The 27414-nt window shown below is 35.7% G+C and overlaps 1 protein-coding gene across 1 annotated transcript in view; it reads left to right on the forward strand.

The window, feature by feature from the left end:
• Window positions 1-15005: 15005 nt before the first annotated feature.
• Pou6f2 (POU class 6 homeobox 2) overlaps window positions 15006-27414 on the forward strand; it is a 454978-nt gene continuing 442569 nt past the window's right edge. Inside the window, exon 1 of the mRNA XM_077796791.1 lies at window positions 15006-15110. Coding sequence (XP_077652917.1) covers window positions 15006-15110 — 105 coding nt within the window. The remainder of the gene's footprint in view (window positions 15111-27414) is intronic.

Genomic DNA, 27414 nt, shown 5'->3' on the forward strand with positions numbered 1-27414 from the left:
ATTTCACTTATTTATTTTTTTATGTGGTACTGAGGATCGAACCCAGGGTCTCACATGAGCAAGGCTAGCGTTCTACCGCTGAGCCAAATCTCCAGCTCCACTAATATTAAATTTTGAATTGGATATTTCAGAGCCTGGTTTTCCTTCCTTTAAAAAAATACATATATTTTGTGGTTCTGACCATTGATAGGACATATTACCAGTGGATCTAAATACCATTCTTCTTTAAAAAGAACCTAAAACTGATATAGGAAATGAATAAAAAGATTCTGGAACACTTGTTGGCACAAAAACAAGGCAGTTATCAGAGGCTAATGGGATCATGTTGAAGTAGACACAGTCGGTTGATGGGTTCCCATGGCAAAAGATGTGACACTATTCAATGAGAATATTGACTGTAATTGTTTAAAATCATGGAAGGTATAAAAAATATATATGAGTTATTAGTGATATTAAAAAGAGAATAAATAGAATGAATCAAAGAACTTCCTAGTGTCATGTATAACTGATTAAAACTAATAAATAAATAAAAAAGAATAAGAAATAAAACTTAACTCCTTGCACAATATTACAAGTTGCTAAGGAATAAATTCATTGCTCTGAGATCTGACAATGAAAGGAAAAGAACTGGCCATTTATCCTGCCATTGCAGCATGAACTGTTTCAGAAGAACCAAATATCCTCAGTGAATGAGTTTTTCTGCATGAAAACTGCTAACACATGCAAAGGAAATTACGCCCCCCCCCCAAAAAAAATTCACCATTTACAATTCCTATAGAGTAACAATTTTAGACTGGGATCATTATACTATTAGATGAAAAACTATGAGATGAGATGGAGATGGAGATTTCTACAATAAGGGAAACAGCTTGTCAACTTCTGAACCCCAAGTCTCTATTTCTAAAACTGAGACAGCCAGACTTAGGTAATGCTGTGTGAAACTACTCCATTCATGATGAAATTTGACCCTGAACTTAAGTAAGTCTCTGTATTAACTCCCAGCCTAGAGTAATTATAAGAGTTAGAGAACTAAGTTAAATCACACCAGGAGTAAAGAACCAGCAAAACTGAGAACATGAGATGAACTCAGTTTCTTCAACATGTAAAGCATAAAAAAACTAAATGAAGGGGAGGTGTTTGATATTAGAGTTTAAGAAGAAACTTAAGAGATATGAAAAAATATAAATATGAATCTCATTTGAAACTCAGTTCAACCAAACATAATAAGACATTTTGTTGATAATATATCAATTTTGAGAATTTGAATAAGGACTGAATGTTATAATATTGAATATTTGATGATATTAAAATTAATAAGTGCTTAATAATATCAAGTAATAACTATTATTAATTGTTACAATGATCTGTGGTCATGTAAGAAATTGTCCTGTATATTTTGAAATTCATAATGAAATATTGAGGAGTGAAATAATATGATATCTGGACTTTGTTTTAGTATACCAGCTAAGAAAACAGAGGAGGATAATAAACCAAAAATGACTTTATGAACAATAGTTGAGGCTGGATAGAAGTTGCACATAGATTCCTTAGAATTCTGTAGATGGGGCTGGGGATGTGGTTTAAGTGGTTAGCGTGCTCGCCTGGTATGCGTGCGGCCCAGGTTCGATCCTCAGCACCACATACAAACAAAGATGTTGTGTCTGCCAAAAAACTAAAAAAAAAAAAAAAAAAAATTAAAAAAAAAAATTCTGTAGATGTAGAGAACACTTTTGTTTATTTTGGTAAATTTTCCTAATATCAAGTAGCCAAAAAAACCAAACATCAACAACAACAACAACAACAAAAAAATCATTCCTTAGTAAAGTTAGACATTTTCAAAAATAAAGTCTAAAACTTTTCAAGTATTTAAGCATACAAAGAAAGTCACTTACAAAAAAAAAAAAGACTTCTCCTTTGAAACTTTAAATGACAAGTGAAGAGTATATAAAGTCGAAGAAAACCAGCAACACTAAAACACTTCACCCAACCAGGATTACTGTTATTATGTTTTTCCTTAACTGTTAAGACAACAGAGAACACATTTTAAAATATGTAGTGACTCAGAAATTATAATAGTCTGAAACTCCTATTTGAAAATAAAAATTCATTATAATTAACACTTAATCAAAATCAGGAATTCATGAACGAGGAATGTGTTATTGAGGAACTGGTAGAGAGCAGGAGTCTATTTAACCATGGAATAGTTCTGAATAATGGTGCTGATACTTTTTATGAAACATATGTAATTTTCAAAATGAATGATAGAGCAGCCTGATATTTGCTCATATCCCCCTGTCTAGTTTCCTTTAATGTCTATCACAATTACTAATTTAAATATTAATTTTAAGGCTTATTTTGTTAAGAACTGATCCTACTATGAATTTGCAAGCTGTTTGAGAGCAGGGACCATGGGATTTTTATGTGCTCAATCTTTATCACAGTGTATACCAACCATCTAATGTAGTTCTTAGCTTGAAATATACATGTAAGAATTATTTTTTATAAATAACAAAATAATAATTTGCAATTATTCATTGTGGTAAGATTCCCAATGGTGACTAGAATATCTTAGGATTTGGAAAATCTTTTTTTTTGACAGTGTATTAATATTTTCGACACTGTGAAAAAAAAAATACCCGGGAAAAACAACTTCAAGAAAGAAAGATTTATTTTATCTCATCAATGCATGGTCAGCAGGTTCCATTGGTCTGAGCTGAAATGAGACAAGAACATCATGGCAGAAGGGAGTGGTGGAGGGAAGGTGTTTAGTTCATGGCAACTGGGAAGCAGAAAGAGGACAGGGCTAAGAACAAGTTATAGTCCCAAGGGCACATCCCCAAGGACCTACTCTCTTCAACTGGGTCTCACCTCCTATAGTTTCTACCACCTCCCATTATTCTTTCAGATTATGAGGTCAGAGCCCTCATGATCCAACTGCTTCCTCAAATCCCTACCTCTGAACATTGCTGCATTGGGAATCAAGTTGTCAACACATGAGCCTTTGGGGGACATTAAGATCCAAATCATAACATACAACCTTACTGAGGTAAATTGAAACACATATTTTGAGGGTATGATTTGGTGTGTTTGACATCTGTATCCCATTAAACAATCATCGCCATCAAGTTAGTGAATACATCCATCACCCCAAAAAGTTTTCTTGTGCCTGTTCTAATCCCTCTTTGACTTTCCTAACTTGCACTTTACCCCATACTTCTAACAAAAGTTACATAGTACATTTTGAATAGGGAAGTTTCTTGTGTATCAATTATATCCTGATCTGCTTTCTGTCAACATGTATTAATTTGTATTTTCTATAGTTTTATATGAATGGAATTAATATAAATTCATATATAGTAGGTACTCTATTTTAGTCTGGTATCTTTTACTCAGGATAATTAGTCTAGATTTATTCATGTTGTAGTCTATATCAACACTTTGATTCTTCTAAATTTTTGAGTAGTTTGAAATATGACTTGTGTGGGGGAATACATAATTTATAAATTCTCCTATTGATGGTCTTTTTGGGTTGTTTTCAGTTTGGGGCTACTGAAAAATAAAGGAGTTATGAATATTTGTGTACAAATATTTGCGAAGACATATGTTTTTTATTTTTTATGAGTAAATACTTAGGAGTGGGATGGCAACATCCTATGGTACACTGTTAAGTTTCTAAAGTGTCCAAACTTGCACTATTTCATACTCCTGCCAGCAAAGTAGGAGAGTTTACCTATTTCTACCAAAAACTCCTGCTATGATTTTGTTTGGTATTACATTAAATTAAATAGATTTACATTAAATCTATTTATTACATTAAATTTTGATCAATTTTGGAAGAACTAGCATCTTAACAACATTGAGAGTTTTTTCATGAGCACTATATAGGTCTTCTTTATTTAGATCTTCTTTATTTTTTTCAGCAGGTCTTTTTTTAGGGGGGCGGAGGGGGTACCAGGGATTGATCTTGGGGGCATTCAACCACTGAGCCACACCCCCAGCCCTATTTTGTATTTTATTTAGGGACAGGGTCTCACAAGTTGCTTAGCACCTTGCTTTTGCTGAGGCTTGCTTTGAACTCTTGGTCCTTCTGCTTCCGCCTCCTGAACTGCTGGGATTACAGGTGTGTGCCACTGTGCCCAGCGAGCAGTTCTTAAATATCTTGTCGGATTCATCCCTAAAGGATTTCATATTTTATGCTATTGTAAATGGCATTTTTAATTTCAATTTTAATTGTTTTTTATTGCTGGTATATAAAAATACAGTTAATAACTGGTAACATTTTTAAATCTTGCTTTTTAGTTCTGGTAGTTTTTTTTTTTTTTAAGATTCCATTAGATTTTCTACATAAAGTTTTAATAGGATAGTTCTAGTAGGAAAGTAGTGTAAGAATGTGAATTTTCCTTATGTTTGCCAGGGATGGGGAAGATAGCACCTAAAGTCGACCATTCTGAGGAATTTTTCTATAAAACAAGGCAGACAACTGGGAGTGATTGCTGAAAGAGGTTCTGAGAACAGGTGCTTTTAATGATAACCTAGTGTTCATGGGAATATTCTACTGGAGATGTAAATTTTGCTGATTGTAGAAGAAAGAGGGGAAGATTATAAAAGCGGAATTGTAGAGTACTTGAAAGGAAAAAAGATCCTTTGCACCAGTGCCTGGTTCTTATTCAAAAGGAAGGACATCTCATCCATTTTAACTGAAGGGAAGGCAGAACATTGGGTACAAATTCACACAGATTGGCAGATTTGGCGGCAGAATGGGTGGAAATTCTCTGCTTCTGTGTTTTTGGGGAAAGCAGAAATAAGGTCATCATTGAGTGGGAGGAGTGGTGAGCGATTGCTGCAGGCTTGAGAAAGGAAGAGAAAGCATTAGAATTGTGCATTTGGCAAGCGAGACATGATTTGACCAGAGAAATGGACTTGGATTGCAGGGCAGCACGAAGGACTCCTTTGAGGTTTATGTTCTTAAAGTAAGATCGGTGTGCTTTTCTTCTCCTACATTTTTTTTTTTTTTTTTTTTTTTTTTTTGCTTGGGTGCAGGTTCAGGGTAAAACGATGGATTTAGCTTGGGCTGGTTTTCGCTATTTAGTATAACTGGAGAAGAAAAAATCAGATGCCCACAAGTGTAATGACTGCTCTGTTCATTGGCAGTGGGGATTTGGGGTTCAGATAGACAATTGAACATATGAGATGTGATGGACTTCAACATGCCCCAAGTTTACTTAGGTTTTAGTAAGTAACACAGCATGCAGAGTGAGGGCATAAGGAGGTCTGTGACTCCTAAGGCAAAACTTTTGATTTCTTACTCATTCTGTACTTGGGATGTAAGTGCATTTTTTGGCTGGGGATACTGGGAATTGAACTCAGGGGCACTTGACCACTGAGTTTGGGATGCATATAGACAATATCAAGTCAGTGCAATGCAAAGCTTGGGGTCTCTTCAGTACTTCACAGGTCATGTAGCCCTCTCAAGTTGTCAACTCACAACTTGCACATGCTTGGTCTGTCACTGTCAGCTAGATTCTTCTCCGTCCATCAGGTGTATGTGGAATTTCTGACCATTCTTTGTGTTAAAGTTGCAGCAGATATGCAACCAGTGGTCAAATTCTCAGGTGGCTGGAGGAAAGTTGACAGAACCAGCAGCTAATCTTTTCCTTCCTACAAGGGAATGATTATAAACTGTGAAATTTTAAGTTTGTGAAGGAGGGAAATAACATCAAGAATAGTAATGGTCAGTGGTTTGGGACACTAATGAGGTTAAAGAAATGATGGCATTCGGAAAATTCTCTCTATATGAAAGAATGGTAAGAGAATGGGAGGTTTGGAATTGAGATGGTGGAGGTGGTACAATTGTTGGTAGGACCTAGATATGACTCTGAGAGTGAGTGGTTGAGATGGGGTGGGGGACAAGAATACCAAGGATAAACAGGTTAAGGGCTGAAGCATTGGAAGAGTCATCTATTGATCATTAAACTATATAGATTAGAATAACAGGCTGATCTTTTTGGCTACTCAGGTTTGAATGTTGCTTCTAGAAACAACTCCAAAGATGTCTAATACCATGGATATTCAATGAAATTTATAATTTTGTTTTGTTGCATGTATACTCTTACCTTTTTAAGTGTTGCGAGTATGTGGGGTGTGTGTATGTGTGTGTGTGTGTGTGTGTGTGTGTGTGTGTGTGTGTGTGTATTTTAAGCTTCATTCTCCCCTTATCAATTTTTTTCTTCACTATGGGCCCAGACAAAGCCAGTCTTCATTGGGCCTATTGTTCATCCCTTTTAATTAATCTCATCATTGGGATTATACCAAGAGTCTCTGGAAATTTGAACACATTCACTAATACTATGTCTGAAACATGACCAGGACTTTGCTGTGTTTTGTTGTTGTTCTTATCTATTTGCAACCACATCCCCAAATTTCTATATGCTGAAGAAAAAACAATTACTTAGTTCTCTACCAAGGCGACCATCTGTTTTTTTTGGTATTATTTTATAATTTGCAAATCTTTATTATGTAAGAACACAGTGTTTAAAAAAGCACTATTGCTTAAACTATAAATTATATACTATATTCTGTAGCAGGAAAGAAAAAATAAAGTGAAAGGAAAAGGTTGCTACAATTTATAAACCTCTACTATCACATGTTTTGAGAGGTATTCATGAATATGTTCTTTCTTCTTTTATTTTTAGAAGGGGAAAATTTTATTTGGAGGCTCATGGTTTCATGTCCATAGACACCCAGCTCCATTCTTTGTGGCTTGAGTTGAGACAGAACATAATGGTGGAAGAGTGTGGTGGAGAGAAGAAGCTCACATGATGATCAGAAGCAGAGAGAGACTTCACTCTCCAGATACAAACATAAACCCCAGAGGCACACCCCAATGCTTACTTCCTCTAGCCACACCCTACCCACCTTTTGTTACCACTCAGCTAATTCTGTTATCGAATTAATCCACTGATTGGGTCAAGGCTCTTATAACCCAATCATTTCACTTCTGAATGTACATTTTTTCTTTTTACATAAATGGAGCACAACTTTTCAGTTCTGTTTGTACACAATGCAAAGTCACCATTCATGCAATCATACACATTCATAGGGTAATAATGTCCATCATATTCCATCATATTCCCCATATCCATATTGCTCCCCTCCCCTCACTTCCCTCTGCCCAATCCAAAGTTCCTTCATTCTTCCTTTGTCCTCCCTCGCCCATGAGAAGGGAAGCAGGGAAGAGATACATTTTCTCTTTTAATACTCAAAACTACCATCAGGTCATCTAAGATCAGACTGTTGAAATTTAGATAAAATTTATTCATGCCTCTTTTATTGTGCATTTTGCATGGATTTGCAAAATATCTGTGAATTCTCAGGGGCTGTTTTAGTAGTCTCCTTCTCCTTTTTCTTTTCATAGTTCCTCTTTCCATTGACCCAGCATTCATCCACTCTGTAAGATCCTAATTGCTGCTTTTAGATTCATGCATTTCCAGGGGTCTTGGTTCTGCCTCCAGCTCCTACAGTAGATGGCACCATCAAAGCTAAGTCATCCAACTTATTCTGTCCCCTTGAACTGAGAGGTTGAGAGCTGGGTGTGTGTCCTAAAATAATCAAAGAGAATCTCTGAGCTTTGCTTGGATGGTTTGAAGCCAGGGGTCTCTCTCTTGTTCTAAACGGTGTGGTTTGTAGTACTGTGAAAGACCTGAGGCTGCTGTAGCCAACTGTTACCAAGGGGAGCCAAAAACCAATGATCAGATTGAAACGGAGCCAAGGGACCCACGGAGAGATGTAGCTAGAGCTCTATTAACATTATAGACCTTTAGATTGAGCCAGACACGAAGTCTCCCAGCCTCTGTACTTTTGAGCTTTTTGATACAGTAAATTATCTTCGTTGTCCAAAAAACACCTGAACTAAGTTTTGCATTTCTTGCATTATAACAGATAATAGTTCAAATTCTGTGTCACTTCTTCTGCCTCTGCTGAATGTTTGAACTCATTACATCTCACTTTCCATAGCTTGTCCCTCTGCCTGTTGCTGTTGACTCAGACGTGGAATTCAGACCTTCCTTTCCCTGGAAATATGTTCCTTCACCCAAGAATTTATATGTTCTGCAGATGTTGCTGAAAGTTTGGGAATCAAACTGTATATACCATGCAGGGAAGAATAAACAGCACCAAGAACAACAAGAACCTACCTGATTAGCCTGAGTATTGACTATCATTATTTGTAAGAGTCTCATTACCCTCAGGGAATACCGTGGGGAATTTCTTACTCACTCTAAAGAGCTCAGGCTTCTAGCATTCCTATTTTCCTTGTTTTTTTCTCCCTTTTCCTTCCTGTTCTCCTTGATATATACTTTTATTCTTAATGTCTATTATTTGTACTTTTATTTTATATCTTCTTCCATCTTGCCTTTGGACCTTTATTTCTAAATAGTGTATCAAATATTTTCTTGAAGAAATAATATTCTTTCTACAAGAGGATCATCCTAAATGGCAGGGTTAGATAATTAACAATTCTACAATTCTGTTTCTGATGGCTGTCATCTTGTTTTGTGCTTTAACTATAGTTTTACAGTCAAATGAATGTTTAAAACGATAGGTTTCAATCACACACACACACATATGTGTGTGTGTGTATATATATATATATGTGTGTGTGTGTGTGTGTGTATATATATTTATACACACATATATTATTTAGAGACAGGATCTCGCTGAGTTACTTAGGGCCTTGCTAAATTGCTGAAGCTGGCTTTGAACTCGTGATCTTCCTGCCTCAGCCTCCTGAGCTGCTGAGATTTACAGGTGTGCAGCACTGCGTTTGAGATTTTCAATTTTTAATGTCGTGTGTAGATCATGTTTGCCAACTAACGTGGAGATTTGGCTGTTATAAAATGATGTAACTGGGAAAAGCACTGAAATTGCAATGCCTTCATTCAGGATTAGTGTCATAAAGGAGTTAGCAATAGAGATGAAGCAGAACCAGGTACTCTTTCATCCTTTTGACTTTACTTTGAGGCATGTGACAGATTCTGGGGATACTCCTGAATTACTGGGACACAGGTTTGATGTTGATCACAGATGAATATTCTGTAAAATAAATATATAAGTAAATAAATAACTTTAAAATACTTAATGATTTTTTTTACAACATTTCCATCCAGAAGTCATTGCATATAAACTTGCTGTTTCAGATGCATTCATCTTTAAGAATCTTTGTTTTTATAGTGTTCAATGTCATGCTTCCATCAGTGTTCTCATCCATAAAATCAAGATAAAAATATCTATTTCCTAGGGTCAAAGTGAGGATTAAGTGTGTTAATATGAGTGAACTGTTTAGAATAACACATGACAAATTGTAATACTCTATTGTGTCTGCATCTCAAACATTTTGGTCTTAGGACCTCTTTACTTCTTTATAATATTAATTAGAACCCCTAAACGCTTTTGTGTTGGAGAATTATGTTTATCAATATTTACTATGTTAGAAATTAAAGATGAGAAAATTTTAAAAGTTTATTTACTTAGAATAATTACATTACATACTAATATTAGATTTTCTTTTTTTCAGTCTGATTTTCTGAAGAGTATACAGTGGAGTGGTCCTAAGGCTAAATGGTGTGTGACTTCCTAGCAGATTGAATGGAGAAGCAGACAAGAGACCCTCAAGTGTCTTCTAGTAAACTGATATGAATAAGATTTGCAACAATGTAAAACAGTACCTACCATTCTGTTCACTATTTTGTCTAATATTAGTATCATTTTGAAAGTCTTATCCTTCCATGCCCCCTAAAAAGAGCTTCAGGAATCCTTCTGAGTCTGCAATTTACACCTTGAATACCACTCCTATATGTATTATCATTATTATTGTTATTGGTGTTGATGATGATTACAGAGAAAGTCAGAATAGTAATGAGTTTTCCAAAATAAGAGGTGAGTGGTGAAGTCCTTTTAATGAATCTGGTTTCATCCAGATATCCATTTAAAAATGTTTGTTTTCAAAACAATGGAACTAAGACTGAATGCTGTGAACCTACTGATAGGAGGAATAAAAGGACAGTGTTATTTAGCTTTTTTAGGCAGCGGAAGTGTGGCCATGAAGAAAAGGCTCCTCCTCCAGGGCCTGTGATATAAGGAAACAGACTGTGTCTGTACCACTGTGGAGAATTCCTGTGAGAAGCGATGTACTATCCTTTAGGCTCAGACACCAAAACTGCCAAAAAGAACAGTGAAGCCCCAGAGCTCTTATTTCAGTGCCTTTTCCTGAGCATGTTCGGGTTGAAGAAATACATTCTAGAAGACCAAAATGATAACTGCAACTGAAGCATTTTGTGGAAGGGGCAAATGGGAATTAAGAAACAATTAGTTCCCTGGGAAGACATTTTCTGTTTTTATCCTGGATACAGTCACCTGGTAGAAAAGATAACAAAGCTGGAGGTCAGATCTTGCATTAGTGTATTCATAGATCTTCCTTTGTAAAGAGTCAACAAGCTCTTGAACTTCTCAGCTGTTCATTTTAAAGGCAATATCTAGTCACTATTTCTCAGGGGAAAAACCATGCTCCCAAATTATGTTGTAGAAGAAAACTGTAAATCATAGTTCCTCACCACTAACAGTGCCTGGGCTGAGTGTTGTCAAGCCCCTCTCAATTCTGCAGTGCCCGGGTCTTCTGCAGTGTTTTCCTCCTCTCTTTTGCTTTTAAAAATAATCATTCTGCTTTTGATATTTTTCCTGTCCTCAGCTCTCTCGAAATATGAAAATAACAACAACAAAAGATCCCAGGATACAGATTAGTTATACTGGTCAATGTCCTGTGGAAGTCAAAGCCATCTAATGTCGCTTAAGGAAACTAATAGTGATTGAAAAGACCGTTCCAGAGGAATGCTCTACAAAACTTGAAAGTCTAGATAAAAATGTAGTGTTGGAGGTGGGGGTGAAAACTGAGGAAGTAATGGATCATCCCAGAGGCTGATGGTGCAAAATAAAATTATAAGAAAACTGACCTTGAAAAAGAGGGCAGGAGCCAAGGGAGAACAAACTAACGACTGGGGAAAGGGAAGTCAATGAGGAGTTTAATGGTGAATATCAACACCTACTAGGCTGTCTCATGCCCACCTGGCATACACCTTTGAAACTGTGTGATGCTTGACAAAAGCATCACCCAGGAAGAAGGCTCTGGTCAAATGGGTTGGGGCTGGGATGGGAGACCAGAAAACAAAAAACAAAAACCAACAACAACCCAAGTTGGAGAAATGGTAAGATTAATCTTTTAGAGATTGGAAAAAAAAAGTATGAAAAAGCAAGGACTAAAAGTAAATGAACAAATAAATTAAAACTGTAAATGAAAGGAAACGAACTACTAAATAGGGAGAAAGAACAGGTCTCAACAGAAAAAGGCAGCTCAGGTTGAATTGAAGTGAATCTACACCTAAAGAGAGCAAGAGTGGAAATATATGCTCTAATAAGAGGAGATTGTTTCATTTAAACATCCACCTATTTTTTTCCCCCTGCTTTTGGTCCTTATATTGAAGAAACTTCTAGCCATGTTATCCCTTCTCACCCTCAAACATTAGCAAAGCATCCACAGAATACAAAGACAGAGATGACCCAAACTTCCATGTTTATCTAAGTTTCCAGTGTTTCTTTTATCTTAATGTCCTGGGTGCTTTAATGTTAAGAAATGAAGGAACTCCGTCTCCTGAACACAGGTGAGACCTTTTCTGGTCTGATTCATAGTGGACCTGCTGCCTCCATTGCTGTCTTGCATAAGGAGGAAGGTTCCAAAACCACACAATTTTCTGAAAATTTCATGGGAAGAGGAGAAAGGAGAAGAGGTGAAGTTCATGGTGAGTTTTTCACCAAAGGAATTTCCTTTCCTAAATTCTACTGTAGGAGTGAGAGTAAACATTCGTTGATATATCCCACTCTCCCAATTATTTTCCATTGCCCAAATTTTAAAAGCTTGTGCCACCCACACTGATGGAGGAACAGATGGTTTTTGCTCATGCTATTTCCCCTGCCCTGAACAGAAGCTGCCTTCTGTTGATATCACAACCAAAAGCCTTGCACCATCTGCACAGAGTCTTCCTCAATTCCCCAGCAAAATTCATCTGTCTTGCTTCGTTATAGTTCTCTCATATGGGAAAGTAACATTTGTTGGTACCTTGTACTATAATCTAGTAAGCTTTCAAGAAACATTATCTCCCTAAATCCTTGAGGGATTATTATGTCTGATATAAAACAAGAAACCCATGACTCAGAGAAGTTGCCATTTGCCCAAGACCACAGCGGGTCCTGGGTAATGAATGGATGGAGATGCCTTAACATTGTGGTGCCTGAAAAATATAAGCATCTTCTATCAGCTGGAATCAAACAATCCCCACAAACAAATCTTTTAAGCACTTAGTTTACTTTTGTTATGTTTTTAAAGCGATCCTTACTGTTCTGCTGTATTTCTAGTCCTTAATACAGTACTTGGCATCAGATACAGGCCCCTAAATATTTGTTGGATGAGTCGGTGCTTCGTATATGGTAGCCATTATTTAGAATCTTACTTGACTCTGGTTTCATACAAAAAGTTCTCTTTGGGTTCAAAGCAGGTCTAAATAATCACGCTGTTGTTAGTTTTGAGAAATGTCTATTTATTTATTTATTTGTTTGTTTATCTATATATCTGTTTATTTATTTATTTAAGCTTCTTCTGTAAAATGGGAATAACTGTCCCTGCCTCACTGGGTTGTTGTGAGGATTTAATGAGCTAGTAATGTGACCTGTGGGACACTGTGTCAGGCTCAGGCCCTCATCAATGCTGACTAGTAATAATTCTAATTATTATAGGCCAGATAGTCTTGTACACATGATATAAGGAAGTGTTTTCCCCATGCCAATCTGAACCACCATAATTTGGAGGTTCTGATGCAGCCTGGTGTTCTCCTCCACGCCCCCCATCCCTGATCCCCAGGGAAGCTACAAGGGAAACCTAACTCCCAGGGGAAAGTTGAGCTGCCAGAGAGGTGGCAGCAGGTGGAAAACAATCTGCATTACAGAGGGTGCCGGGCAGCGAGGCCCCAAGTGCACCCCTTGAGATCTGACCCCTATTCCGGACTTGCGCTCTGGGCTCGGCTCCTGAGGAGCAGGCAGAGGGCAACAGGGCTCGCAGGCGAGGAGGACGTGGGGGTCGGCGCCGCCAGGGGCGGTTGGTGGGGCGCGCTCCAAACTTAGCCGTGGGTTACCCAAGAGTCCTAGATGTCAGGGCAGCTGCTGAGCTCTGCCCAGGCCAGCGAGTCCAACTGGCCCCTCCTCCGTAACTTTCCTGGTGCCGTCACACCGCGTGTGTGTCTAGAGTCTGCAGGAGCAGGTCCCAGAAGGCGACGCCTGAGCAGTCGCGCCCCGCCTGCCCTCTGCTAGCCGGCAGGTTTCGGCCAAGTGCGGCCTGATCCCCTGTGTTCCCGGTTGGGATGCCTCTGCTTCCCATCTTGGGCCAGAGGTAGTGATGGATGTGTGAGATGCTGATTTGGGGTGATTTCAGAACACCCGGTGTGTGTGCGTCTCCAGGTTCATGGATGGAAAGGGCTTCAGCGGGGACCCTGCGTTTGAATGTTTTGTAGGACATTTCCATTCCTCAGTTCCCCAAAGGGCTACATAGTTGGTGTAGGGTTTCTTTTGTTTGGGGATGCTGGTGTGTGTGTGTGTGTGTGTGTGTGTGTGTGTGTGTGTGTGTGTATCTGTTTATTCTTAATGGGAAGTCTATGGGACTTCAATCCTTCGCTTTTTTTTCTCCTAAAACAGTCTTTGAAAATGTTAAAAATTGATTTTTTTCACTTGAAGCTCTATTTAATTAACCTATGGATATTACATAATATTATAATATACACAGTAGCATATACATTGTGGTAAATGTTTCTTGGCTCTCTACCTCTCAAGCAGAGCATGTTTTGATCCTTGAAAAAAATCCCTATTTTAATAACACCAAATTTTCTTGGAATTATTTTTTTCGAAAAGTTAAGGCAAGTATACTAATGAACTTCAGTTTTTAAAAGTGGACAAATTTAAACTAAAAAAAAAAAAGTCACCAAATTAATGGATACTGTTTATGGCTGAGTTTTCAGAGAACAACTTTGCGGTATCTGCAGGGTTGTCTTCAAAGTTCTGATCTTAATCTTGAAAGGGTTAAAAATCTACTAGATCATATTCATATCTCAGAATAACTGACCCATAATACACTGCCAATCTGTCCTAGAGTGTTTAGAATCAAGTAGCTTAAATTCAATGGAAAAAAAGTTAAAATACTTGGTATCACATTACATCTGTTTAGATGAGCTGCAAGTAAATCATTTTCTAACCTTTTAGAAGATGAAAAGTTTAGTGACTACTATTTACACTCTTTGAATATTTTATATTTGAATGGTCATCACAGTTTACACAAATGATTGTATATATCTATTTCAAATAAACAAATATCAAAGAATCTGTGTTATGTGATGGTTAACATTTCAAGCTTTTCTATAAAGAGGACTTTATACAAAACTGCAGTGATTACTGAGTATTGTCAAAAAGTCATTTAGAGCTTTTGGAAATAAAATTATTAGGGGCAGCTTAAGAGAAATAAGGTAATGAATCATAATTTTTACATTTTATGCAGTGAAAATTAAAGTCTTAATTATCACTCACATGAAATAGTTAAATTTTTGTTTTTGTTTTAAACATAGATTTTTAGAGCATTTGAAAAAATCCTTATAGGTTTGTTAAAACCTTTAGCAGAAGATTACAGTCAACGTTTTGTCTTTGGTGAATAGCTGTTTGTCTCACTTTATTTACTTGGTATTGGATATTTGTCAATGTCATTTCATATCTACAGAAAATTCTTACGCTCTATGGAGGTAGTGAATGTGTGTGTGCTTGTCTGCCGGAGGTCACATGACGGTTTCATCCTATTTGGTGGAGCAGCTTGACTTTTTTTCCCCTTGCTTTTGGTGATGGTTGTGAGTGCAGAAGTTGATTGACAGATGCATGCCAGAAACCCCCATTCTCCTTTTCAAAGACAACATATGATGGATTGCGATCTCTCAGCGCAGCAGGACACGGGGACCATGCAAGCTGTAATTGGTCAGGTATGGAGTCAGCCATTTCTCAACTCCCCTTTTTTCCACAAGGGTCTCACCATATGATTCACATAATTCATATTTACTGTACCATCTTTCTATCTGTATCTTCAGCTACCTGCCAGTGTAGTGCTGAAAGTGCGAAAGGCAAAAGGCACCCATTAAATCTGGCCAGCAAACCTCAGTTTAAAACTTCAATGCGGTGCTCTTAAACAAAAACTAAAACAACAACAACAACAACAACAAAAATTGAAGAACATATCTAATTATGATTTGGTCTGAATGTTTTAAAAAAATCCATTCCTAAGAATTTATTTATTTTTCTGTTTAGATTATGATCTCTGAAAGAAATAAAGTATGAGAAGAGAATAAAGTGTTATATGTTTCCAAGGTAGTTGTTAAAATTTTTTTCTAGTGCTATTCAGTATTTTTATTTGGTCTATATTCTTCTCTCTCCTTCTCCCCATATGGAAAATGTAAATATAGAAATACAAGTGCCTTTACTTCTAACCCCGATAATGTGTGATAGAGCCTGGTAAATGTAGTAGTAGTAGTCGTCTTGGCTGCTGCAGGGGGACAGGCTGCAAATTAAACACTGCCACAATCTGAAAGGTCCAGGTGGTCCGCTCGCGGTTCCTAATGCAATCCAGCACAACAGCTTTAATAAACAGCTCTATTTAGTTCCTCCTCCTCGTATCCTGGGAGGTGAACTGGTCTGGGGCTGCTGTGATGAAATGCCAGAAGAATCTCTCTCAGAGGCCTCACAAGCTGATTTTTAGAGCTTTCCTGTTCTGTCGTCTTTGTCTTCCAAATGGGTCAGTGAGTCCTACTCTCTCTGCTTGGTGCTTTCTGTTCAATCGGTAGTTTATGTTTGTGTTTAAATGTTTGCGTTGTAAGCTAAATGAGAAGAGGAAAGGATCATTGTATTTTCATTTGCCTTCCAATAACTGAAGTGGTGAAAGGAATGATAGTACCCTGCTGCAGAGGGAGGCTGATTTTTCTGACTATGATGGGGGTGGGGTGAAGAAAAAAGGAATATATATATGGTGTAGTGGGTATTTGTTTTGGGGAGGTAATTTTTTTTTTTTACTAAAATTTCCCTGAGTTACCCATGCTTGCTTAAGAATTCTGATTTAACTCATAAATCAGAATATGGTTACGAATATTTATGAACTCTTAAAAGTTTTTTTATTTTTATTTTTTGCACACTTTCCAATCAAGACAAGCTGGCAAGGTGATGACATAAAATGTGTTTGCTGTATATTAATAGCATGGTGGAAAATATACCATCTTACTCTGTTTTCAACAAAATTATAGCAAAGCACTTCAGGGTTTTGAAAGCACATGGTTTATTAATACCAGCATGCCTCATAATGTATTTTTAGATGGAAAATGTCAGATATATAATACCATGTTTCCACAGGCTCACTCTATTTTTTAAAAAAGTACATGTTTGCTTCAACAGAAAAAATATTTTTTAAAACTTTCAAGTTGTTTTTTGTTCTACTGGCATATATAAAAGGAAGTCTCTCGGCATACATTTGTCAGGAGAAAATATGCAAAGTGATTTTATACACTGTCAGTACCTGCTTCAGTCATTATACGTGTTCCTTGATGAGTACATCTATCAGATAGAGCTAAATAATTTTGGCATAGGGAATTATATTACTATCTTTTAAAGTAGTGACCTTTTTGTGTACAAATAAAACTTGAGCCCCTGACTGTCCTGTGCTGTTTAATAAAACTTTTTTCTTCGATTACATCTCTATTCTGTAATAATATAAATAATACTACTTAATACTATGCTAAATTGTTCTGCTTTAGTCCCAAATAAGAGATAGAATTTCCTTTTGTGTATATTTCTGGTGAAAAATCAGGGGAGACACTTCTAGTCTATTATTCAAAATTGTTTATTGGAAATCATCTGTAAAGGTGTAGAGTTTTAAATGGTTCTGGCATACACTTTTTAAAAGGAATTGGTTTATATTTTACAGATGCTACACTTATAGTTTGTTAGAATTTAAAATCAGTTGTTATTATTACATAGTTCTGTATTTTGTATGCTCTCAATCATTTTTTAAACTTCTCTATGCCCAGGAACTATATATGCTAATAACTTGTAATGAATACTCAGTAACTATTTGCATTAAAGTAGCCACATGTTTTCTGATGTCATTTCTTATAAATTATTTGCTTAAAAATATACTTATTGTCACATTAGTAAATTATAAAAGCAATTTTCCTGAAGATTGTTATGATATCTGTGTTAAAAATATACACACTAAAATGCTTAATTTTAATTTTTGTTTGAAATTGGAAGGAAGGAAAAATATTGTATTGTCTTACATATATACCATGAAAGTCAGAATATCTAAATGGAGCCCATATCAATAAGCACAAAAAGAAAAGTGATATACCTGCTTGAAATTAATTTATTTTAATTGTTACAACACAGATAAGAACATTTATTCAAATGATTACTCCTAATAATAAGGAAAAGAAAGAGAAAATAATTTTTATTGCTTTATGATCACCCATAATCAGAAAGAGATTGTTTCTTTTTCAACTCTTGACTTTAATACCCTCTTATACTTACTCAGCAGGGGTGGACAGTCCCATTTGATCATGCAAATGTTTGTGTTGGCTCCTTTTCCAATACATACTAAAATAATAATGTTTTTTGTTCTTTTTTATCACCTGTCTCTGAGTCCTGTTCCTAGACAGCTTTGAGTTGGAGAAGCAAATAACCACTTTGCAGTTCTAGTTTCCATTCAGAATACTGAAAGATTCCCATGAAATATGATCTTTAGATTTTTTTTTCATTCACCTCTAGGATCAAATATCTACAGTTCCCTCCACTGGAGGGAAGAGCAGACTTTTCTGTGTTGCTGGCCATGATCCAGCTGGGGAGAGAGTACTGGCTTCACAGAGTAGATATTGCTCATATATGCCTTTCCCCCAGGATTTTCCCTCCCTCCAGCAAGCAATTAAGCAGTCTAGTACTCCAAAGAACAAACTCCCTGCCTAGTATATCAAGATCAAGAAACTTGGTACATTCAAACAGTTTTTGGAAATCAAACTGGATTTTTGATAGCAGTTATCTGTAGCAAGCTTCCTAACCCCTTGAACCACGGGATGGATTGTTATCCTTCAGATGATTTTCAAATCAATTCAAACAATTAAGGAACTTCTGAGCCATGGGTTTGAATATCATTTAAAAATGAAGGTTTGCATTTCCACCTCGCCTGGTCATTAAATGTTTACTGGATGTTTTCATTTTGGGGGACCTGAGCTTGTGAGTGACAGATTAGTTCATCAGTATTGCAGACCTCCTATTTTTTTTTCTCACCTCATGCAGACAGGTCACTATGTCCAGTACTCCTTCTGGCACTTTGGTCCCCAGGGGACCTGGCCAGCCTACAATTCCTGATGTGCAGACTTGAGGGTCTGGGATGGCTGCATAGTCTACACTCTTATTTATAGTCTGACTTTTGTAAATGTTCCAGAACAGAGGATGTTAAATTAGGTGTTAATAAAAACTATAGATGAGAAAAATCAGATAAAAATATGAAGTATATATAAGCGTTTGCTAGGAATGGGAGAGACACTATTGGATCAAAGTGCTTATGGGTGCACTTCCAGTGACATTGCTAAATACTGGTAGAAAATCAAAGATGCCAACATTTCATATTCTAATGGAATTAGAAGTTCCATTAGAATCAAGAGTATTTCAATTGTCCCTACCTGTAAAATGGATCTTTTTCCCCAGTTAAATGTACACAATTTAAAGCACTTTACATTTGTGCATTATAAATGTAATGCAAATGTCCAAAGTGCTCCCTAAGTGTTAATGGTTCAGAGGGGACTGTGGGTAACTGAAGGTACATATGGCGTACAACAGAATAAAACTCCTGTTTTTTTTATGTGTTTTGATGTCAAAATGCAAAAATATTTCATTATTCTGGTATCAGAACACTTAATTTTCTGTATTATATTTATTAATATTCTCTCTTGTTTCAGAAAGTATTCCATGTGGCTTTAAGAATAATTTGCTTACTTAACATACTCAAGCTGACATAAGATAGAAGTCATCTAGGAAAAGGAAATCCTAGCAGAAAGTAAATTGCAAATTGTCCTCAGTCTATTTAGACTGATTTTTATGGCCTATATATAAAAATAAAACTCTGGGGATAATCTAACTCCATTTTACATATGTCAAGCATAACTCTTACATACTCTAAGAAAATTTATTTTTGTGTATATGAATGCCTTTTTTAAAAAAACCTGACATATTGCTTTATTCTTCAATAAGAATATTTTTAGGGTGTGAAATTATTACTGCTTGAATTTAATTTAATTAAGACTACTCCCCTCATCCCCTGCCGCTAAGGTATTATAACACTAGAAAGGCACAAATTAAGGATTATTCTTTATGAACACAAAATGGTGCTCATATTCCTTTGGTAAGTGCTAGACTCACCAATATGGAATTTGTAGTTTATTGACTTCAACCACTTTGTTTAACTCTCCACTTAGAGGAAAGTTTTACATCAGTTTTCTATGTTTTATCAAATGTCCTCATTTTTTTATACCTTTAGAATAGTTTTAAGTTGGATCAGGCTTTTAAATGTAAAGCCAGTTTTGTCCATTAAAGTTTATCAATATATTAATGCTATTATACAACAATATTAATAATACTAAGCAACCATTATTTAGGAAATAATTTAGGAAATAATTCAGGTCTTAAAACTGAATTTTCTTTTTTCTATTCAAAAAAAGGAAACTTTCTGTATGTACTATGCAGGCATCTGAAGCATTCTAATGCTTAAGAATTTAAAGCCTTTGGATTCTTCTCTCCAGAAAATGCAGAAAGGTTACTACAACACAAATACAAATGCTTGTGAAAGAAAGTTTGCATGTAATAAGTACTTGTTTTGGAGGTCAGTGAAAGAAGGCATTTCTTCACAGATTTTTTTTTCTTTGCTGTGTAAATTCATGTTACTGAACAGTTTAAAGCATCTTTCTCTTTTCATCTTTGTTCACCAAAATTAGAATTTAACATGCTTGCAAATGTTGAAAACCTCCCCTTTTCAGTTCCATTATGCTGTGTAAACTGTTGCTTTTTTATTTTTTTAACATTTGTGGAGTAGGAAGTAAAGTTGGAAATACAATGCAAAAAAAAAGGATCAAATTTAAAGAAACAATTTGAAAATAAATATTAACTATAATCTGAACACTGAAAGAAAATAAAAATTAGGTAACTTTTAAATTAATGTGTATTTAAGGTAAGTCCATTATTTGGGAGATAATAGCTGTCCTAAATATAAACTCAAACCAGCATTTATGCTTTTTTCCCATTTCCTTCTCTTCCTCTCCACATCCTTCTTTTCTTCCCTGCCTCCCTCCTCCCTTCCTACTTCTCTCTTTGCTTCTCTTGCTTGCTTCCTTCCTTCTTTCCTTTTTGTTTGTAGAATTGTGATTTTAGTAAAATAAATTACTGAGTCAAGTCTTGTTTTGTGAGTACTTGCAAATTGCTTTCTTGAGCCATATTGTCTTAAGCTGATCCAAAATCATAATCAAGATTTGTGCCAGTTTTGCTTTTTACACATTTCTCCACATCTCAGTTTGAAGAGGGTTATTGTAAGACACTGTCATTGTGTTTTCTAAGGATTCATTCTTCCACTGTTTTTCTTGTGCTTCCCAATTCTACACTGCCAGCCAATTATGGTGAAAATTGTTTTAATTTTTATTTGACAGATTCTTTCCTGTTTCCCCCTATGCTTGTTATTTTCTTTATCCCATGTGTCAAAGATCATATTATTGTTATTGCAGAGCTAATTTTTTTTTGTAAATATAAACCCGTTGTATATAAGTAGCGGCAAAATAATTGAAAACATCTTTGGTTATTTATATTAAAGGAAATCTTCTAGATTTTAAAACACTTTAGTTTTCAAGTTGGTGGTCTTCGGAAAATAGCTTTTTTGTTTTATCACTGGCTTTAAAACCCCCATGATATGAAGGACTCTTTCTTCACCAGAGAGAGATTAGCTGTTGACACTTGGTACTGATTCTGGGTGAGCTGCATTCAGCAGCACTTTCCTAATCATAAGATCAAGGGGAAAAATTGAGGATCAACAGAATATTCTAAAATTTCACCTATTTCCAAAAATTTCCCCCCCTTAAGGGGCAGATTATTCCCATGGGAAGAGGAACCCATACAATTTCCAGCTCTCCCTTCCCAGGGTCAAAGTTGCAAATAAATGGGGTGACACCTTAAATGAAGAGCATAGGGTCACTCAAATGCTGTGCTCAGGCATTTTGTCCTCTTCCTTCACTGTCATTTCCCCATCAGCTTTTCTTCTCCTTTCCACTGTAATCCAGAGTCAGTGATGAGTAATAAGTGAAAAGTGAATCTTTGTGTGCTGCCCAGGCAGGAAAGAACACCGGAAAGAGAGACAAGACCTGGAGCGAAACAAAGCAAGCGGAAAACTCAACATCATACTTGCTTCTTAGTATTTTTTGTTGAGCTATTTTGTAAGCTTACTTCATTTCACCCTGCAGTTGAGATTACATGAATAGTGAAACAATATTTTAGAACGAGAAAAAGTGTAAAACAAAGCCAAGAAGAAAACAAAAACCAGAACCTTTGCAGTACTTGCATTATAAATCAATTTCAAAATTTAGGAATAATTTATTTTTTTTTTTTTCCTGTGCGGGGGATCAAACTCAGGGCCTGGCACAAGTGATCAGTCATAAGATACACCCCAGCCCCAAAGAATATTTAAACAACAACAAAATCTTTGAAGATTTTATAAGAGTTTAACCAGTGCTCCGATGCTGTGCAATATCAATTTATTACAGTAGATATTTCTGGGGCTTCATATGATGTGGACTCTGTGTATTTTATGATTTTGATTTTTAACGCATGATTAGAAACTATTTTAAGAACATAGCATCTATCTCTAACACTTCAAAACTTAGAGAAACAAGTGTATTTTAAAAACACTTAATACCTGTTAAAAGGTGTTTTTAGCATTGATCAGAAGAACTCAGACAAACTCCTCTTTAAAAGATCAAAGTGCATCATTTTTAAAGAATATATTTTCCAGTGCAGAATTCATATACAGTTTTTTTTAAAAACTAAATACTTTATTGCTGAGATTCAGAGGTAAATAGTATACCTGCACAGAAGCAAAAGTACTAGAAGTCCTAATTGATACTGAAAGTATATGAAAAAAAGAGTAGCTATTTTTTAGATCTTCAGTTTCTTTCCTCCAAAATTGAAGGCAAATGTAAGATCCAGACACACAAAACTAGACTATGGCTGGCCAAACTTTGCTTCTGACAGAGGTAGTTAATTTTGTAAGCCTTAAATAATACAAGAAAACAAGACTCTTTCAACCTTTCTTCCGAAAGGTTGAGAGTTGGGACAAATGTAAAATGCTGCTTAATGTGCACGAATAAAGCCAAGAACATCAAACTCATTTCACTTAGTGTCAGTCCTGATGATTCATCATCATGGTCAGGGCAAACTGTGGTCTCTGGGCTGAAACAATTTTATCCACTTTTTTTTTTAAACAGAATGTTCCAGCTTGGATCTTATATCCTTAGGGTTACAATATTGAATTCTGAATCGGGAAACTTAATCTTGCAGCCAGATTTGACAAGAGGCTGGTTGAATTGTAGGCAGAAGTGATGATTGTGGGATGAAATGCCCCAGGTCAGAATTTGGGAAAAATAGGAAGTTTTGAGGAAATTTGGTTGTGGTATAAGAACCCCAACTTTGAAAATTTCTCTCTGTTCATATATTTCAGCAGATGGTATTCAAAGGTCTTAAAAATAGATCACTGCTGTATTCATTTTCTCTGTTTCAAATCTTTCTCTAACAGAGCTTTACCCATTTTTAGTTGTATTTCTTAGTATGTTTCTAATGTTTTTAATATAAAAGGCATCTATAGTAATATCCAAGATTTCTGGGAACAAAGGGTAACATCATTGGTTAAATCTAAAACAATCATATTTTGTTCTTTAATTGAATGTTAATACCACATTCAAGAGCTAAAGTTGTTGGTTGTTTTTGAAAACTTTTTTTTTTTGTTTTTCATTTGTAAGCAAACTTAACATTTAGATTTCCAGGATCTAAAGAATTTGGAGTAAGAAGAAAATGAGGCAATCTGCCAACCTAATTAGTTAATACACATACTTTCACACTTTAGAAATAATTGATTATTTAACCTCTAATCATCTAAAGAAATTTTGTCTCTTCAATTTTAACACATGAATTATTTTGGTGTTTATTGAAACTAAGTTGTTTAAAAAAATGAAAAAATACCTTGCAACTTTCAAAGTTTATTGAAACTAAGTTGTTTAAGAAAATGAAAAAATACCTTGCAACTTTCAAACAAATCTTTTCAAAAAAGATTATCATAGGAATTTGAGTACATAATTGATTAGTATACTGCAAAGAGATGATTATTGTGCTTATTTCCTTACAGAAATAAGGGAGGCTTATACTTCCATTATATAGTTACTTTGATGAGTACTAGAACTTAATCAGCGGGAATTGTTTTCTCCCTTCCTATCATTTTCTATCTAAAAGAATTTTAACAGCTAGTTCAGGTAGAGTGTGGAGTGTGTGAATGAAGTTGACAGAACAGTTAGGTTCACAGAACATGAACATAATTCATATATGCATGTGATTGAGGGCAGTTACATAGTATATTTTTAAAATTATGAAAATAATGCATGCTTCTGGCAAACAACTCTAACAGCACAGAAAAGTATAAAGTGGAAAATCAAGTACCCTATCATTCATCTTCCCACAAATAACCATCAACAATTTCTTATATATCCTTTCAGAAATTTTCTATGCAAATATAAGCGTAGATACTAAATATGCAATCCAGTCCTGCAAATTTATTTTACATTTAAAAATATATTTCAAACACTTTTACATGTTACTTAGAATAGCTGTTTATTTATTTATTTTTCTTTTTATTAAGAAACAAGGTCTTGCTATGTTGTCCAGGCTGGCTTGGGACTCCTGATCTCAAGTGATCCTCCTGCCTCAACCTCCTGAGTAGCTGGGACCACTGGTGTGCACCACCATGGCTGGTTCTAGATCTGCATACTTCTGTCCTATTCCCTTTTATGAATGCTCAATGATTTATTTAACCAGTTCTTTCTTGATAAGCATCAAGCTTTTAAAAAATAAGTTAAACATGGCAATTAGTCTAGCAAGTAGAAATGTTTCATTTTTCTTAACAGAAAAGTTCCCAGAATCTTCCCAATGGGATTTGCTTTACTAAAAGAACTCACAAATATTACCTTCTAAGAGAAAATAAAGTATAATATTTTAAAGTGATGTGCAGATTTATGCCATCAGGAAAGATATTAATCATTTATATGTTGAACATTCAAATCAATTAAAATAAAAATAAAGATCACAATATTGCTTAGCAATAAAGAACTAAGAATGAGAGAATGAGATGCAGCCAGTTCTCAGTAGGATGCATTATAACTTACAACCTCTGTTTCCACACCACCAACTCAGTTGAACAAAATGCATAACTTATTTTCTTTCATGGGCCTGAATACTATTTATTAAGATAATTGACATAGATGTATGTTTCTAGTGCTTGATTCTGTTAGTATATCTAGATTAGTGAAAAAGAGATCAGGAGAAATTCATGGTAATTAATGTCAGTTAAATTCCTGCTTTCTATATGTTATATTGTCAGACCAATCTTTCAACTCTGATTCATAGGTTAAATAATGCGTTCATGAGAAGGGCTGAGTTAAAACTAATCAGATTTGGTCCTTGAATTCTACTAATTTAGTGTTTTGATAAATTAGACGAAATACATACTACTTAAATTTTTAAGAGAATGTGTTATATTTTGTATTTCTTTTAGGATATGCCCCTGCTTACTCAACTTTAATCACATTATCTTATGTATACTGAGAAGAAAGTGAAGCCGGTAGTGATGACATCTTAAATTTAAATAAGAGAGTGTGAGCTATGACATCTCCCCCTGCTCAGATGTCCAGAACTGGTTCTATGGAGCTGCCTGTTGGGGAGATACATGCTTTTGCCTCCTCTCTTCTTCCTCTAGGTGCCTGGGCCAGTATCCTGAATAAGAAACACTCCCACTTCATCTATTAGTTTCAAAGTAGCTGGTTACTTCCTCTGGAGCTCAAAATAGAGTCTCAAGAACAAACTGTAGAGCACGCTTTGATATTCCCAATCTCATGAAACCCACAGCTCTAGAAGTAGGTGTGAATCATGCTTCCTGTGTTATGGAAGTGGAAACTGGCTCAGAGAGATTATAGATCTCTTTTTATAGCCATAATGATAGCGAGAGGAAGAAGTGAGATTTGAAAGGTTCACTTTTCCCTTCTACTTCAATTCTTAACTCTGGCTGCCCTTTATAACCACCAGGGGCAACCTTTAAAAATCTACTGATGTGCAGGATCCATTTCCAGAAATTCTGAGTCAATTTCTCCGGATGTAAAACCACATACTGGTATTTTTAAAAAGCTTTGCAGGAGCTCAGTGGTAGAGTGAATGCTTAGCATATGCAAAACTCTGGGTTCAATCCCCAGTATGGATAAATGGATTAATCAGTTAAAACATTTTTTTAAAAAGAAGCTTCACAGGTGAGATTTAAATGCACTCTATCACAATATCTCTTAAACTAGATAAATATATATTTATTTATTTATTTATTTTAAAAACTTTTAGTTGAAGTTGGACACAATATGTTTTATTTTATTTATTATTTTTTTATGTGGTGCTGAGGATCGAACCCAGGGCCTCACACGTTCTAGGCAAGCACTCTACAGCTGAGCTACAACCTAGCCCTAAATATCACTTTAAATCAAAAAATGAGTCAATGAAGATTGGATTATACCCCCCAACACACACTCATAAATCAATAGCAGAAGAGAAATGAAGGAATGTAGTCTTATAATCGTGTGTGTGTGTGTGTGTGTGTGTGTGTTTCAGTGGAAATCTTGTAATTTTTGTTGAATATCTGAAATAATATTTAATAACATCTGCCATTCAGAAAAGGGCTAAATATTTAGCCATCTCAAAAATAACATTAGTAAATAATCCACCAATTAATGAGAACTTACCAGGTGCCATCACTTTGCAAATATAATTTAATCTTCATAACAGGTCTATGAAGTAGGTACATTATCTCCATTTTACGGATTAGGAAACCAAGACTAAGGAAGTGGTACAAGATCACATGCATAGTAAGTGGCCAAGCTAGAATTTAGTCTAAGGATGTTGGAAGCCAGGTGTCAATCATAACCATTCACAAAGTCACAAATTTGGCTCAAAATATTACCTGTGGAAAGTAGGATGTTTAGTATCAAGTCTTTACAAAGGCAGATTTTACACAGAGAAATCTCATTTACTCCTTCTCCCTCCTTCCCTTCTCCTTTCCCTACTTCCTTCTTTTTCTTCTCTACCCCTACCCCTTTCTCCTAAGAATTCGCAACTCAATTTATTTCTTATACTGTACACAAGAAATTTATTGTTGGCATCCATATCTGTTATACATGGTAGCCTCAAAGATGATTCTTTCATAAACTGTAAAACAATAGAATAGATGGTAAATAGAAGAGCAAGACAGTGCTCTTTGGTAGGCTTCCATTAAAAGAGCTATTTCTAATTGAACAAGGAGTCACACTGGCCTTAGTTGGCTTCTTAATACTCCATGAGACCCTTCTTCAGCCAGAGAAGACTTAAAATAGGGCGACCAAGAGGCATGGGTCTTTGTGTTAGAGGGACAAAATTCCCATGACAATTTCAGGGAAGGTTTGAAAACAAGTTTATATTATTATAATGCTGACCAAATCCTCACTATTTGAGATTAATAGGCTCAAACTCTTTTGTCCATCTTCTGATTAACATTCTTTCAAGCATGTATCTATCAGTTTATCATTTAACTAAATTTTTTGGGGGGTGTACCAAGGATTTATTTCAGGGGAACTTGACCAATATGCCACATCCCCAACCCTATTTTTAGTACTTTATTTAGAGACAGGGTTTCTCTGAGTTGCTTAGTGCCTTGCTTTTGCTGAGGCTGCCTTTGTACTTTCGATCCTCCTGCCTCAGCCTCCTGAGCTGCTGGGATTACAGGCATGCGCTACCACGCTGGGCTCTTTAAATGAAATTTGAAGTCAGACTGTTAAATTTACAAGATGTCTTCTTTCTGTATCTATTTTTCACAAAAATTCAACTAACTCTGTCCAAATGCACATAGGCACTTCTAAATTCATTTTTCCTGTCCTAAATATA

This window comes from Urocitellus parryii, chromosome 3 (genome assembly GCF_045843805.1).
Source record: "Urocitellus parryii isolate mUroPar1 chromosome 3, mUroPar1.hap1, whole genome shotgun sequence".
NCBI classification, from domain to species: Eukaryota; Metazoa; Chordata; class Mammalia; order Rodentia; family Sciuridae; genus Urocitellus; species Urocitellus parryii.